The 16,393-nt window shown below is 43.8% G+C and overlaps 1 protein-coding gene and 1 long non-coding RNA gene across 4 annotated transcripts in view; both read right to left on the bottom strand.

The window, feature by feature from the left end:
• The window catches only part of LOC113142419 (uncharacterized), a 42,935-nt gene extending 34,731 nt beyond the window's left edge, over positions 1–8,204 (bottom strand). For all 3 annotated transcript variants that reach the window (XM_026327435.1, XM_026327436.1, XM_026327437.1), the window contains exons 1-2: positions 7,929–8,204; positions 4,002–4,067 (exon numbers count right to left, since the gene is read on the bottom strand). In XM_026327435.1, coding sequence (XP_026183220.1) covers positions 4,002–4,067; positions 7,929–8,096 — 234 coding nt within the window. In that variant the 5' untranslated portion in view covers positions 8,097–8,204. The remainder of the gene's footprint in view (positions 1–4,001; positions 4,068–7,928) is intronic.
• A 1,956-nt stretch (positions 8,205–10,160) lies between these two features.
• Positions 10,161–13,755, bottom strand: LOC113141852 (uncharacterized). The gene is made up of 4 exons (XR_003296846.1): positions 13,607–13,755; positions 12,978–13,135; positions 12,262–12,455; positions 10,161–10,253 (listed from the first exon to the last, which is right to left on the bottom strand). It is a non-coding gene; the product is annotated as an uncharacterized LOC113141852 (long non-coding RNA).
• Positions 13,756–16,393: the final 2,638 nt, after the last annotated feature.

Genomic DNA, 16,393 nt, shown 5'->3' with positions numbered 1-16,393 from the left:
AAAATAGATATATAGATGATAGATGAATAGATAGGTTTATTGATCCCGGGGGAAATTCAAGTTTAAACACATGACACAGACGGAGCTAAATAAAGAGAACAGGTCAATTAAAATCTAATGAATATAAAAATACACAAATTAAAGCCTACGCTGACAAACAACTGTGTTGCATGGCCTTAAGAAATGAGCTGCATTTAAAAGATGCATGGTAACACCACTGCCCCCTTGTGTTAACAAAGTAGATCACGCCTCTCCTCAACCAAACAAAGTAACCCCAGCTTTCCACTTTTTCACCCACAACCTGACTTCTCCTGAGAAGAACGGAGGCAGAAAATTAGTTTAAGGCTGATCAAACTCCTTACAGTACACTGCTGGGACCTGGGAGAAACAGGCTGGATGGTCAATATTGAAAATGTGGAGTGACGGGAGGCTGCAGCTCGGCAGCCAATGAAAACCACGAGTCATTCAGTTCCTATCTGGCATTTACACAGCAAACAATTGTTATAAATGACAGACGCTGGGCTTTTATTTGACTTGGATTTCAGGAACATCTGAAGTTCGGCTCCTTACCCTTTTAACACACAATAAAAACAAACAAAAAACACAAATACAACATCTGTGTGAGTACAATGATAACAGGGAGACGTGCTGACAGAGAGTGAAAGGGGAGAGAAATGAGGGAGAAAGGTGGGGTCACTGTCTGTGAGTCACACAGGGAGGATCAGCTTTTAAATCCCTGCACCATCTCCACTGATTCCCTTTTCTCAGATCTGGAGGCTTTAAAGATTTGCATTCTTGTGATGTAAAGAGGGAGAAGTGCGGTAGAAATGGCAGAAGAAGAACCATGTGGGGGCCTTTCTCCTCCACGCTCCTCTTCCTCCCCTACGGCCTCCTCATTACCTGTCACACAGGCCCGTCAAAAGGCTGAGGAGGGCTTTGTGAGGCTAGACTCAGCTGGTGTCATCACACTCGTGACACTGCAGAACAGGTCTGGGCACAAGAGTTAATGCAGGTCTGTGCAATTACAGCCCACGCAAAAGCTCTTTTAATGCATCCATACATGGAAATGTACAAACAGTACAGGACAAAGCTGTCTGTCTGTTAAACACACACACACACACACACACACACACACGCACACACACACACGTTTCTGTGGAATCCACCCCTTTAACAACTAAAGATCAGCACTTACTCTACATAATGTTGACCCCCAATGTCCTTTTCATGCTTTTGTTTCTCAAATCTGTTTTAATAATCTCGAAGTAATGAAATATATCCAGACTGTAAATACAATGGAAATACCACAAATGCATCCAATAACAGATGTTGGACATTGTTTTTAAATTATTCAGCTTCAATTTCATATTTGCAGGGACTGAGGTCAGTAGCAAATTTGCTTGAAACTACCGTTTAAATTAAAAAAAAGTACTTTGCTACACTACAAATCACTGGAAAGTAGATTAGTGTAGGATGTCAGAGAGCAAGTGTTTTCCAGCAGTGACAGTAGGTATTACTGTAGTTTCCCATAACACTCGTGTGGGCTCCTTCGGGCCTCTGCAGGCCCCCAGGAAACAGGCTGACCTCCTGGCGTCAGGCAACCCACACGCTGTCCTCACACAGCCAGAACTGGCTAATGTCATTACAGGCCTGTTTGTGGTCAACAGCTCCCTGATTGAGATGTACAAGTAGCACTGCTCAATGAATGTAGGAAGTCTATTAGTTAGTCAGAGTCCCAGATGGCCTGCAGAGGACAGAGTTGTGTGTGCTCCTTCACCCCCCCCTCCCCTCACCTCTAAACACATACACACAAGCATGCATGCGTAGTGATACAAACACACACACACACACACACACACACACTTAATTACACTGCCTCTGAGTGAACCCTCTGACAGGCAGACGAGAAGGAGCAAAGACAGAAGTGTGTCTATGTCCCAGTGTCTGCAGGAACAGAGAATTCTTCACAGAACTGATGCACAAGAAAGCCAGGCTTAGGCCCTAACAAGGTTAAACCCCTGAAAGAGAGTGACTTTTTAAATCATGGAGATTTGTGTTTCTGCGGGGTGTAATTAGCTTTGCTGTGGGGGAGGGTGGGTTGGCGAGAGGCGAAGCGGGGGACGACGACGACAGTGGGGCGCATTGTGGAGTCCGGCAGATTCAGGGGAGTAAATCTGATTATCAGCTCGTGTCAGAAGCCAGGCTCAGATGCAGCTTAGCATTCAGAGCAACTTTCTACTTTCAACACTGGGACAATGATTCTGCTTTACAGGCCCACGCAGCCCCAGAGGGCCCGGCAGAAGCCCTCATATCCTGAAACAACCCAGCACAACACAGCAAAGTACAGCATGACAGCAATCTAATGTTGGAATACTGTGTACTGTAACTAACAATAAGCCATTAGTTACATCTTATGAACAGTGGATTGATGTGGAAACTGTTAGAAAAGTAGTCATTATGCAGACTGGCCCCTATCACATCAGTTCTATTACATTTTATGACTGATATTTTCTGTGATGGACTGGTGACCTGTCCAGGGTGTACCTCTGCCTTTCACCCAAAGAGAGCTGGGATAGGCTCCAGCAGATCCCTGTGACCCTAATTGTTATGATAGATTCATGCAAGCAGCATCTGAATGTTGAAGTAAAGCTAATTTCCCCTGTACTTCACATTCTGCTGGGTGGTCTCTGAATCTCTAAAGTTGTGTTGAACCACCTCTTAAAGCCTCATTCATCATTGCCCTTGGCTTCCTCATTGAGCCTCCATGCCTGAATCACACAACGTGCCTGGGCCCCTGCGTACATGTTTGCAAGTGTCGCATATTTCTGAATTAGTATTGGAAGCAGCATTTTACTGCTTTTAAATGTATCTACACTTCACATAGTACTGGGTGGATTAAATCCCCAAACTGTACCATATTTTAGAAACTGCTCATACACTGCTCATTTTGTATGTATGTTAAAAAAAACCTGCAACCCTACAGCTGCAGAGGCCAAAATGGCACCATACTTTCCCTCCGTATAAAGTGCATAAAATGAAAGTACAAGTACCTTATATTTATTTTTGAGTAAAGGTACTGAGTTACTTTGGGTCACTGTACAAGTTTGTGCAAAAGTCTACTTCATGCACTATTCACAGTGATAGCATCCACCAAGAGTCAGTCACTGAAACCCTAAAAGCAGAGCTGAACTCCACAATAATCCATATATATTGAGTTTCACATTGGGGCTCTGCAGCCTTGTTGCCTTGTTTGGGCACCTGTGCATCCCGACCTGCACTGTCTGTTTGCGGCTCGTGTCCTGGGTGACAGTTCTGGAGCTCTGACACCCATATAAAGCAGACTGCTGGGTCAACAGCCTCTTGTCGACTGCCTCTCTGTTTAGACAGGGACACCCTTGTTGTAAAGGCTGTGTCACTGTACGACTGGAGCGGTTTTACCATCACAATGCCCTCGTGATTGATTAGATATAGCAGGAGCGGCGCAGACGTGGAGAATGGCAGCGGGCGATGCCAGGCCTGATGAACTTACTGAATGCAGAAGTGCTGAAGGCAGTTGAGGATGTAAATGAGGCTGTAAGGACCAGCAAGCGCCTTTGTCTGCCGACTCTACTTGTTTGTTTAACCAGAGGCCAAGACAGGAAGCCAGCCCACACAACTCTGCTGTCCCCATGGCAACCCCACTGTTAATTGTGGCACATCCACTCCCAGACTCTTTTGAGCAAAGGGGAGAGGTAGAGAAGAAGACGAGTGTGTGTTTTTCTTTTCACTTGTTGGAGGTAAAGCAAGAATATTGGGATTTGGTTCCATCAGTGTCCCTACAGTGAATATGCACTTACTGATGGATTAAACATTCACCATTTTCAAGACAGAAAGTCAAACTTGTGCTGCTTTATTAGAAATGCATTTGGGTATATTGGGTATGGACAAACCTCAGCGAAGAAAGTAAGAGAGATGCATAAAACCTGTCGTTTGGTTTCTTGAAGTAAAATTTGGGCACTCACAGTTTGATGGTAGAGTCCTCTATCCCACAGGATGGACTTGCTGACAAAAGACACATAAATGGGTCTCTGCAACAAACAGAAAACAAGCCAAATAAACATAAAAATATATTGATTACAAAAAGAGGACAGATTTAAAAACAGATCTATCAGAAGCAGATTGAGATTGATCAATAAAAACAGTTCATGGATGAACTGTTTTCAGTAGCTCTGAGGCACAGGAACAATGACTGGAGCTCCGCAAAGCAAACATAAAGCCCCACAGTAAGAGGGCTCCTTGGAGACAGTTAAACCCCCACCAGTGCATTAATAACCCCTCAGTCTTGATTACTGAGCTGCTGTGAAACACCTCCAGTGGATCAAGCTCCTACAGCACAAAGTGAGGACGATGGACTCCTCTCTCCCACGCAGCCACTTCAGAACATCTGCTCAGCTTACACACCGTCTGTCCCTTGTTTCTTCCTCTTTTCCTTTTAACATGTAGCTTTATCAGAATGGTATGGTGGTCTCATTGCACGGTTGCATCGGTTTGACCTGTGGAGCAGGGGCCACTGTGTTAACTCATCAATCACTGCGAACACATCACCAGCCAACACTCAGCAGTCACCTCAGCAGCTCATCCATCTCTCTTTGCAGCTCCTGGCAGCTCCCAGAAGCACCGAGTCAGCTCCAGAGCTGGTCCACTCTAGGGAGTAAGACAGCACATCCTCCCAGGACTCACCCTTCATTCATGGGCTGTAACCCCAGAGCAGAGTGGGTGACAGGGGGCAAGAGGGGCTCACAGGGTGTGAGGACAATGGAGCGTGATGTGTGTATACATGTGTGTTTCCCTTTCCTTTGGAGTGCATTGGTGTGGAGCTCTCTGCCAGCTTGTGCCAGACTCTCAAACCCATTCAGCGGCACTATGAGAGGCTAGAGGGCAGCCTCTGGGCTGGCTTACTCATCACCTTTGTCTAATGGTTTCATTTAGGCTGTATTTGTTGTATTTAACAAAGCACATTACATATGATTATGCACATTATGCCAGAAATACCTCACAAGCACTCACTCCATCTTTAATAGAAGCCTTAATTGCAGCAGAACAATAAACTGACAGGGAACAACAACCACTTTCCAAGTGAATCACAGGTGCTTGTGGCCTAGTGAACTTATTACTAATTACATGCTGAATGTGGAATCAAGTACATTTTCAGACAGCAGAGAATAGAGTGCCTAGGGGTTGGGCTGGTCTGTGACAACATTGTGGAGAAACAGAATTAATATTAACAGAAAATACGCCAAAAAAGGGTCAAATTTAAATAAAGGAGAAGAAACTATGTTTTACCCTCACTTTTCATAAAGAATACTATTATGAGTGTTTGCTAATCCTCTTTGGATTTCTCAACATGCTGAAGCAGCACCAACTTAAGCAGAAAAAGCAAAGCAAACTGATGAGTGAACTATCAGCTAACATCAGTTTACCTGTTGCTGAATTAGTTAGCCATGAAGGTAGCTGACACCACGGCTCATCGGTGAAAGACAGCTGATTGGCTCTTATCATTCTATGTAAACAATGTCATTCTGTGATTCACATGTCATCGCAATCAGTCAGTGCATTTTACGGCAACTACATTTTACTGGTTGTTTTTTTTTTATAGGTTAAAGCTGAGACAGAGTTTAGCATTGATGCTAAAATCCAGCTGGTACCTTGTAATATTAGTCCAGCAAAATAAGACTAGAAATAAATGTGGGCACTCTGAGGCAAGTAATAGTGACAGTAAAAGATGCTTAAGACACTTCCATTGTCTCCCCTCAAAAGCTAAAATAAAGGATCCTTAATGTACTGTTATTAGACCCAACACCCTTAAATATCTGCCTTAAAAATCCTGTCTCAGACATTATGGCTACAGTAACTAATTAAACAGCTAATCAACAGTTATGGTATGATTTATGTTTAGTTTAAAGACGACAAAGTATAAAATGAGGAGAACAAAAAGCAACAAAATGACATTCATTTGTAAAACCCGGAACAGCACAAAGCTAGTGCTCTATTAGCTCAAACAAAATTGTATTAATCATCGACCTTGCTCTGCCTTTGATGTCATCATTTGACCCATCATCACAAATACAACACATAATCCCATAGAGGGTTTGTCTAAAGTGATTGCTGCTCCTCTTTTACTTGCTCAATTCACATGATGAGATTAGGGAGATTCCTGGCAGATGGGATTTGCACTGTGCATGTGTTGATGGCATGTATCCCCCCTTTTCCATTCAAACTCCACCTCAAGGTGCTTCCTGTCAGATCCAATGAGTGCAGAGCTAACGCGGCGTGGGCTGGCAGGACGACAGGAAATGCTGTGCTGCCGGTCCGAGCCAGCAGGGGGAAATATGGTCAAATATGGTCAGTCTTATCAATAATGAGTAGGTGGAAGAGGCAAGATCAAATTACCAATTTCGAGTTAATCACCAAAGTGGTGGCTGGTCTTTGCTTTATCCCTTCTCCCACTCTGCTTCTCCTCTCGCTGGTGATTCCTGCTGCCATCTGTCTGTCGCTCTCAGGGGAGACCTCCCTTCTCCTCTGAGCTCTACACTGGATGTTTTATTAATTCTGTTTCACCTGATTACACCCTGTCTGTGAGTCAGGGCACATTAATAGGCATTTAATCAACGTTTAATTAAGGGATCAGGCACTGAACAGGGACCAGGCACTGAACAGGAACCAAAAGATCAGAGCTGTATCCTGGTGAGGTCAGCACCAAAGGCACTGTAACACACATTATCTAAATGAATTTGGGTTGGAGGCATAAGCCGACATGCTCACTCACCTGTGTGCAACAGAACACAAAATTTACAAAGATTCCACTTTTTAAGAACATCTGCCAACTTCTGGGAGATTCTGGAGAACCTGACTGCACTGAATGCAAAAAAAACATGTTATAATATGGACACAACAAAATGTTGTCTAGTTTTACCTGATGTGTTTTCTGTTCTGTGCTATTATCAACGGCTCCAACACAAAACTTCAACTATGGGATAAGTGGGAAGCAAAACCCACATGCATTTGCTACTTGAAATAAAATGTACTTTCTTTTCCTTTCCCACTCAGTTAGATAATAAGATCACCAGACACCGGATTTGTCTATAAACACAGACAAAAGAGACGGGACAAACTTTAAAAGCACACCACAGGAACTCAACAATTCTACGCAAAACAACAGCTGAGGAGATTCAGTTCAAAAAACAACCAAGCAAACGGCCGATCTATCAATGGCAAACAAAAGGCATGGGGGACCACCTCAGCATGTCTTTGGACAGGTTAGAGCCAGAGACAGAATAGGAGAGCAGGCAGACTGAGAGAGAGAAAGCCTGGGGTCAGCTATAATGAGCCATGAATGTGAGCATCCAACAATCCTGTTTAATGGAGTTCACCCTGGAAAGGTTTCTGTCCTGCCTCGCACCGGCATTTGTGTGTGTTCATGTTGGGGTTCGGGTCAGGGGTCTGCAAGGACTCTGTGACCCTGAAATGAGCTCCAGGAGTCAGTAGGGACCCCCACTGGTAGGACAGAGCTCCCTTTATGCTTTAATCTGCAAGCAAGGAGGATCAATATGGCAACTATTGGTGCAGGAGTAAGCAGTCCAGCCATTTTAGACATCTCTCAGGGGGTTGGCGCACCCTGACAAAAGCCCAGCCTCGCTGCCACCACCTCTTACAATGAGTAGAGGGACGGTGGCACACCAGCAGCTAACCTACTTAACATTCATTAGTGTCAGAGAGGTGGACAGATGCCCTGGGACTTACGGATCTTCTCTCTCATGTTCTCTACATGGGGCTCATTGAGCAGCGTTTGACGTGTCTTTCATTTGGGATATTGGGGTTGTGGGCGGTGGCGGCAGCAGGCCGCTCAGCTGTGGATTTAGGAATAGCTGGGTGGGCATGGATGGACTCACCCTGTGTGTGTGCTGTGCAGAGCGGGAGCCGTCAGGCAGGCAGGTGCTCGATCTGATGGGATGTCTGTGCCGAGCCACAAGTCTCAGGGGACGCTGGAAATCCTGATTTCTGGAAGGTCTGTTTACCCACTGAGGCTCTGGAGCTCCTGTTGTGTTGACAGCAGACATGTCCACTAAGCTCTAATCTTTCACTCATTTTTGTTGTAAAAACATTTCACCCATGACGCTAAGAACCATTGCACTTTGCAATGCCTTCTGCCTTTGTGCTTAAGTGATTTAAGGGTAGAGAATGGAGAAACGCCTCTTGGTGGGAGGCCAAAGAACTGGTCTATTTAAATAACTTATGGCTGTTAATAATTACCATCCTGCTAAACTGGCACAAGTCTCTCAGGCATAAAATTTCCTTGCAAAACAGAAAAGCACAGTACAAGATTCCCTTCTGAGTTTGCTACAACTTTTCAGGCAAAAACATCAAACTAATATTCCTTCCAGAGAACAAGGTCTACATTAAACCAAAGCTTTCAATTAAGAAGTGAACTGCACTGTGGTTACACACAGTGACAGAGGCCAGAGCAGAAATCAGGACCAGCTGGACAGAGAGAAGGCTTTTCAGTCCAACTCCAGACACAACATGGATCAGGTTCTGGGCTGCTATGGAGCAGCATAAATCTCCTCCCCTTAATTACATTACAGGGCATATAGTGGCAAGCTCTGTGGAAACAATGGATCCTATCAATTCCACAAATCAGTGTGTGTGTGTGTGTGTGTGTGTGTGTGTGTGTGTGTGTGTGTGTGCATGTTGTAAACAGCCCTCTATCTGTATCTGCAATCAAAGCTTATTATCTAGAGTGTGTCTTGGTTTGGAGGTTCTTGAACTTCAGATCTGTAGTGAAGGAAAATCCCTGTAAATATGCCGTTGGTGTATTATTAACAAGAGCTGTGAACACATAAGGAGCAGTCAGTGTTTTCCATGGTGACCAGACCAAACAGCAGTCACATAAGCAGCCACCCCCACAAACTACTCTAAACTACCCTACTTTGACCCTACTTGTTCTGGTTTTCAAATTCCAATATTTGTCTGGTGCACATTGTGTAAAAGATACAAAAATGTGAACATGAAAAGCTTCTTGTGACCATTTGAGATCAAGACCTCTCCTTCAGATCTCCCTTCCTAAAGCACACTCTGCCTGCACCCCTCTGTGTTCAACCCAGCCAGGGAAGTGCATTTTGGGTAACTTACACAATCACAGTTGCTATGACACTGCCAGAAATGTATTATAGGAGAAGACTGTAAAATACAGCATGTTTTTATATGTGTTAGTATTTAGCTATAAGAAGAACAAGAGGATGGTGAGCTGATCTTGTTTTATTGCAGGCTTGTGGGATTTTTTTAAAGATATCACATCCATGTCTGTTTACTGCACTGATTACAGTACACTGATTACAATACAGTCAAAACTCCTGCTGTTGTGTATTTTCTACCTGTTTCTACTGCTTTTACTTGATCCAATGTTGGTTTTTCATTTTTCATTTAATTGCTAATATGAATGACAATTGAAAATTAGCCACTGGCACGTGTACATTAACGTTGCTGTATGAGCATTGTTGATTTTAGTGGCCCCATGAGCAGAAACAAGATGTAAACACACCACTAGTATTTAGTTCTTTACACATCCAGCAGACGCAGTGAAACATGAGCATTTAATTGGAGTAGCGATTTGAACTGACATACTTTTAGTGCTGGTTTTGGTCTCCACCAACCTTTTTCTCTATCACAATTTTTTTTAAATTGTTGTTGGCCAACTTGTTACACATTTGCAAATGCACACACACAAATAAACACATACATCAGCACACATAAGCTGACAAAGCCTTTCACGAAACACATAAAAATACCATTACAAGGGCTTTCATGCTGTTTTAAGGAAAGCAGCCCTGCCCACTGCATGCTGCCCTTTGTCAGCTGCAGGACCCAGAATCAAAGAGCATTGACCTGCGCCGGCTCTGCCCGGCAGGCCTGCGGGGAGTCCTACTCTGACTCCAAACCGTGGTTACCATGCCATGCTGGGATCCCCAACTACACCCCCACCCCCCGGTTAGCTCTCTTATTTCCTCATCTCATCAATCTGTCAGCTAAGCCCTTTGACACGCAGCACAATATGGTCACAGTATTTCTCACTTCATGCCCTCTCTGTCAATATGGTTCCAGCATTTCAAGATTAGTCAGCTCACCCACAAGGTCTGCTCCCCTGGTGCCTGAGGATCGAGGGTCGGGTGGGTCAGTCAGCAGCTTCTATCAGTGATGGCAGCATTCAGCATTTCTATCTGTACATTCAAAACAGATTCACAGGAACTTGTGTGAGCTGTATGTGGACACAAGGTAGTTTTAAGTGTTTATATCTATTTGTCAACAACTATAATTCCTCCAGTGAAGCATCCACAACTGGATGAAATAAGAGTGAATGGCAATATAATATAACACAACTGTAATAATAGTCTAAATTTTCAGTGAAGTTGGAATTGTTAAAAATATTGCACATCAGTCAACACTCACATGTCCTTATATGCAAACATTTCCTTTTGTTTTTGTCACGTGATGAATTAGAAGTGCAGCTTGTGGATTATATTAATGAGAATTTTTCTTCCTCTTTGACTTCTTAAGTAGTTTAGCCTTTTATTTCATGTTTTAAACTCTTCTCCAATTCTGTATCAAAACTATTAGTACTGTGTGGGTTGAACTGAACTAAAAAAGTAACAAAAAACTTTGACACCATCTTAAACTTTCATCGATTTGCTTTTCACTTTTATAGAAGATCTTTGCACAGTACTTTTGCCTTTACATAAGCGGAATTAAAAACAGCACGTCTACCTCAGCGTGATGTTTTTCCAGGCCGGTGTTTCCTGTATCTGCTCTCTATACACTCACAAGTATCTATGTCTACATGACTACTGACAAAAATGCAGAAAGCAGGAATATGCACTATTTTGCTGATGTGTTTCCTGTAAAAAAATTCAAATCAAAAAGATATTTTAAGCAAAAACTGGTCACCTGTGCATGTGGCCAACAGAGAGAGGAAAGAAAAAGAACGACTGAGTGTGTATTCTTGTTTTGAGATCCCTGCCACTGGACTGGACTCACTTAAGAACAGACTATTCAATTTATTTTCAAGAAAGGATGAAAGGAAGACTCCAAACCATGCATGTAGTCTATTCACTGGTGACGCTCTTTATAGGAAGAAAAAAAGACAGCAAAAAGAGTTGGAAAAGGGTGGAGGGGTGGAGCGCTGCATAAATTTTACATACACATGGCAGCAGACAAAGTGATTGTTGCTTCCCCAAAACTTTTTTTTCTCCTCCAGAAAACACTTTCCTTGCTGAATAGGCACCTATTAGTGACTCCATTATGGGCGCAGGGCTCTTGAATGGCTCCTCACTGTGCGTCTTTATCATAGTCAGGCTGTGAATACAGGCAGCCCCCTCCTCCTGCAGCCCAACCAAGCTCCTTACAGCCTGTATTGATAGGTGCTGTGGTGCTGGTGATGATGGGTGAATCAAGGGGGGAGAGGTGGGCTGCCACTCTCGCCCCCTGTTGTGTGCTCCAGGTGTGGTGGGTTAAGCAGAGCGCTCTGCAGCCTCTATTGTGCCGCACACTTTTTCTTTACCACTTGTTCCGATAAAAAAAAAATGGATGCAGTGTTTTACATGCATTAGCTGATCTCCATAATGCCATTCCCCCACCCCCACTGCACCTCAAAACAAGTCAGGCCTCCGGCGAATCGCTGCACACCGCCTCAGAGCCCTGTATTGTTGCTGGATTATTCAGGAGTTAGCAGAAAGAAAGAGACAGAGAGAGTGGGGTGTCTGTACTTTATCTCCAGGGGAGACAGGGGCTAAAGAAGAAGCTTCTTTAGAGGAGTGAGTTACTGCAGCAAAAAGCCTGAAAACACCTGCAGAAGACAAGCGCAGGGAGGCTGACCAAAGGAACCCCTATTGTTGATCTTTACTTTTCTTTTCTCCCGTCTGAAGTACAGTAAACCAGCCTCCCCTGAATGGAGGAGCTTCTATTTATCACAGGTTCAGTCTAATAACCTGTCGCAACATTATCAGCTCGCTCATCCTGCACAAACCCCACTGTATTGACAGAGCCATCAGTATGTTGGCCATTTCAATCAGCTGCACAAAAAAGCCCAGTGAACAAATATCTGCATGTGTCCATGAAAGCAGGATTCATTCAACTTTGAAGTTATGTGTGTACACGAAGTTGAAGGAGGGAGACACCAAGAGTTAGCACGACTTTATGATGAATATGGAAGCATTGTTCAGCCATGCTTACCTCCACAGGGAACCATCTGCTCCCTGTCAATGCATCACCTGCTCGTCTGAGCCGTCTCCAGGGCAACGAGGGGTGGGGGATTAGAAGAGGTTATGGCTTTGATGGGAGGGGCCGTCGCTGGGGACACAGAGGAGGCTGACTGGAGGAGGGGGCCTAATGGAAAAGAGAGGTAGCTGGGCGAATGTCGTCCTCTGCTGGTGGAAAGAGTGTCACAGCAGGAGTTATTACATAACCATACAGTTCATGTACTGAGGAGGTACACATCAACAAACACAAACACCATTTGGTACATGGTGTTGAACATGCTTTTAATGTGTCCCACTGTTTACCATTAACAAGCAGTATGTAGTGATTTAATAAATAATTCTAAGTAGATTGAAATACATATTAGTATATTAGTCAACAATTGGAGGATGGTGCATAAACAAAAAATGGATGGCATATTGGATGATATATGAAAATTAAATTAATGAATAATCTATTTTAAATAATGCCTGAGTGGAATCCATTATCTGTTTTCACTGCTTTTGTTGCTTGGATTACTAAAAACAGAAATCAGTATGGCTGGTATAGATAGTTTGCGTATCAATGTGTCCACACATAATTTTAAAATTGAAAAGTTAAATTGTTATTGTACATCATAACAAACACTTGTCTCTGATGAGGAAATGACTTGTCAGACTTGAGTGTGATTAGCAGTTGCAGAGTGACAGTACCTGTGTGTGTGTTTGGTGGTGGCAGTCACGCAGGTTGTCAGGTATTGCGTGACAAACAGCATGAATGTCGATCAGTCACAGGGTTCTCATTAAAGTCTCCGTGTCCCTCCATCTACAGTACACTGGATGCTCTGCCGGTGACGGCTGGGTAAACACAGCTTAAAAGACCAAACACAGAGGAGGAAAAACACACCTGATGAATGCGTCAGCTACCAGCAGTTAACACTGTTTGACTACATGGCATGAGAATTTAATTTAACACTTTGAACAGTTTCACTACATGAGCACCAGAGGTGAATCACTGATCCCTTAAAGTGTCTGGGATTAAGGACTTTAAGGTCCTTGTACCTCCTGCAGTTGTTATTAATGGACTAACATTAGTGAAATTAAATATCAGTGAGTGAAAAAAGCCTGAAGTTACACCTGTAACTATAAACTGAGATCAAAATATTCTTTGTGTTTAAAGCTTGTTTAGTGGTCTTGGGAGTCCTGGTGGCAAAACACTTTTAGTGCTGGCATTGTTCCCATACCTTAGTCTTTGATACTCCCCTGGTAACATGAGGATAGAAGGCCCCCCAGGACTTATTTCACACACTTGACACAGCAGAGGAGACGTTAGCCACACTCACCTGGAGCCGCCCTCCACGGGCCCAGGGTGACACAGAGAAAGTTTGAATGACAGGTGAAAGTGACCATGGCTGCAGGGAGGAAGCACCTTTTGTGTTTGGTCAAAGAGCCACGGAGGGTGGCGACAGTGACGCAGGTCCCCCTGCCGACGAGCTCGTCAACCTGAGGGTAAGAAGGCACTGTCAGGCAGGGAGGGTCTGGTTCACTTCACATGATCAATATGCCCCTGAGCCACAACAACCTTAAGATGGTTAAGATTAGTGACCTCAGCTCTCCCCCTTAAAATAAACTCTTAAAAACAACACACAAATCTAATCTCCATCTTCACCACATGTTGTGTAGGAAACTAACAAGATGACCCAAACAGCAACCATGGAACACCTGCCAGTAACACTACACTCCCATGTTATCTGTTGAACATTCTGCCAGGCTCAGATAACGCGTGTAAACCAGAGCAGGCAGACACCTCACCTTTAAATTACTTCAAAGGCTTACAAACAGGCACTCCATGCACAAACATGAGGTACAGTAATAAAGACAAGCAGATGGGCAGGAGGAGAAAATCTTCAGTGTTAACTGCAAGTTAATATCAGGAGGAAGCACCTGATGTTTTTATTAATTCTGTGTATTTCCAATAGGTTACAAAGAGTCTACTCTCATGCTCTGTGAGCCTGGATCTAAATGCTAAAGTCATCATGCTAATGTGCAGCTTTCACAAAGCTAACATGCAGATGTTTGACAGGTGTGGTGTTTGTCAGGTTTACCTTAGTTTAACATTAAAAGAAGCCAACATCTGCTAACTGCCATCAGTTGTGCAGGTACTGTATGTGGACATAAACCAAAGTCTTGGACAAGCTAAAGTTTGTCCTAATGATGGCACTAGATTAAAATGCAAGGATTCACCTGCAGGGGTTGAACAAAATGGTTCAATAAAAGGAGCTACCAACGTCATCAGGATCAAATTCCTCAGGACATGAATATCTGTATCTGTCATAAAAAGCCTTTTAGTATTGGTCAATATATTTCACACTGAAAAATTTCACACCCTGCAATCCCCCGTAAGGATGGTAAAGTGTCTCCTTCAGCACCATTTCTCTGTTAATGTTTTTCTTTTTGACTCTGGGTCTGACATGGACTCTTTCCCCAGATGAGATGTTGCCCCTGGGAGAGTTCCTGTCAGGGCCACGTGTAGCTAGGGACCAGGCCAGGGAAGAAAGTGACTTTCCTGGGTGTAAAATTCAATTATCCAGCGGGTGAGTGTGTCTGTTGTGAGCAGCAAGCCAACGGCTGGCTGTTCCCAGCATGCAACAAGGGGGTTAAGAACCACAGAAAGGCCTCCATTATCCCGAGTGAGAACGGGCCATGTGGCTGGCTGCATGGCCCCCTGTTCTCATTCACGCCCCTTTACAACAGCACTGCCGAAAGCCTCAAAGTTTCATTCTCTTTTCTCTCCTCCCGCTCCTTTTATTCCTCCTCCCCTCCCTCTCTCTTGCTCTCGTCTCTCAGAAAAGACCCTCATAATGCTGATGTAAAGGCTGAAGTGGATTCTTCAGCACCCCTGTGGACAGTGAACATGTGGACAACATTCACAGGATGTCTGTCAACTAGTCCATTAATCAACAACATCTCATGAAAACACAATTAGGAAACTCACAACCCTATAACCTATTATCATCTCTAAGCACTCCTGCTACTCCTCCTGCATAGCACTGCCATAGGTAAAACAAGTCACCTTTCCCTGCATATGTGAACAAGGGACATGTGTCATGTGACCTAGGGTGCGTGCGTAAGTCAGGTGGACTTTGCATATGAGTCTGGGGAGGGCATGTGACAAGGGCTACGTGTGACAGTTTGGTCTATCTGTGAGTTACATGTGTCAAGGTGTTTAAAATATCCTTCTATTCAACAGATGAAGTCCTGCTTTGCTGTTACAGTCAGTATTGATAAGCAATTAGTAACTAATTAGTAACTAACACCATGACTATAATGTTGCCATGGATACATGCTGTCAAGGCATAAGATAAATCTCTGGTTTCTGACAGATGTATATGTGTTGTAAGGCAGTAGACTAAAATGTTGAGTTTACAAAAATAACTTATATTCACTATATTGTGTTGATCCCATAACTTACACCAAGTTTTCACATGGCCCCCTCCCAACACGCTCATATGTATGAGCCACCTGACTTATGCACACAACCTGGATCACATGACAAATATCCTTTGTGTTATGTGTGATGTGCTGTGACTACCACTCTGTGCTGCAGTCAGTTTTTCTCGCCCAAGTACATTCTTTCACAATAATTACAAAAAAGCCGGACTTGCATGATCATGACAAAAGCAAAAATGCTTTTTTATGAGTGAGAACAGCTGCAGTGTGTAAAAGGGCTCATTCCTTGCAGTCCGAAGCCATCAGAAAGCAAATCTGACTCACATCTGGCTCATCATTAGTGTGAGAATAGATCCTCAGTGTGTGAATAAGACTGAGGTCCTATAGCAGCCATTATAGATACACACACTGCACCACTTCTTGTGATAAATGAGCAATTGTCTCCATCGCCACTAATGACAGTAAAGGACGCAGTGTGGAGCGCTCCATCCACTGTACAGTGTGAAGAGGACACTGAGGAAGCCTGGGAGTTTTATGTGACATCATGTCCCTCAAAACATAGAAAGGCCCATTATGAGACCCCTGTAAAAAACAAAACAAAAAAACCCCCAGGATGTTTCTGTGTTCTTCAATTAGGCCAGAATGTTAGCAGGTGGTGCAAAATGCCTGAACACCTGGGG

Source organism: Mastacembelus armatus, chromosome 23 (assembly GCF_900324485.2).
Source record: "Mastacembelus armatus chromosome 23, fMasArm1.2, whole genome shotgun sequence".
Taxonomy (NCBI): Eukaryota; Metazoa; Chordata; class Actinopteri; order Synbranchiformes; family Mastacembelidae; genus Mastacembelus; species Mastacembelus armatus.
Note: the sequence above shows the minus strand (reverse complement) of the source record. Positions and strands in the feature narration are given on the sequence as shown.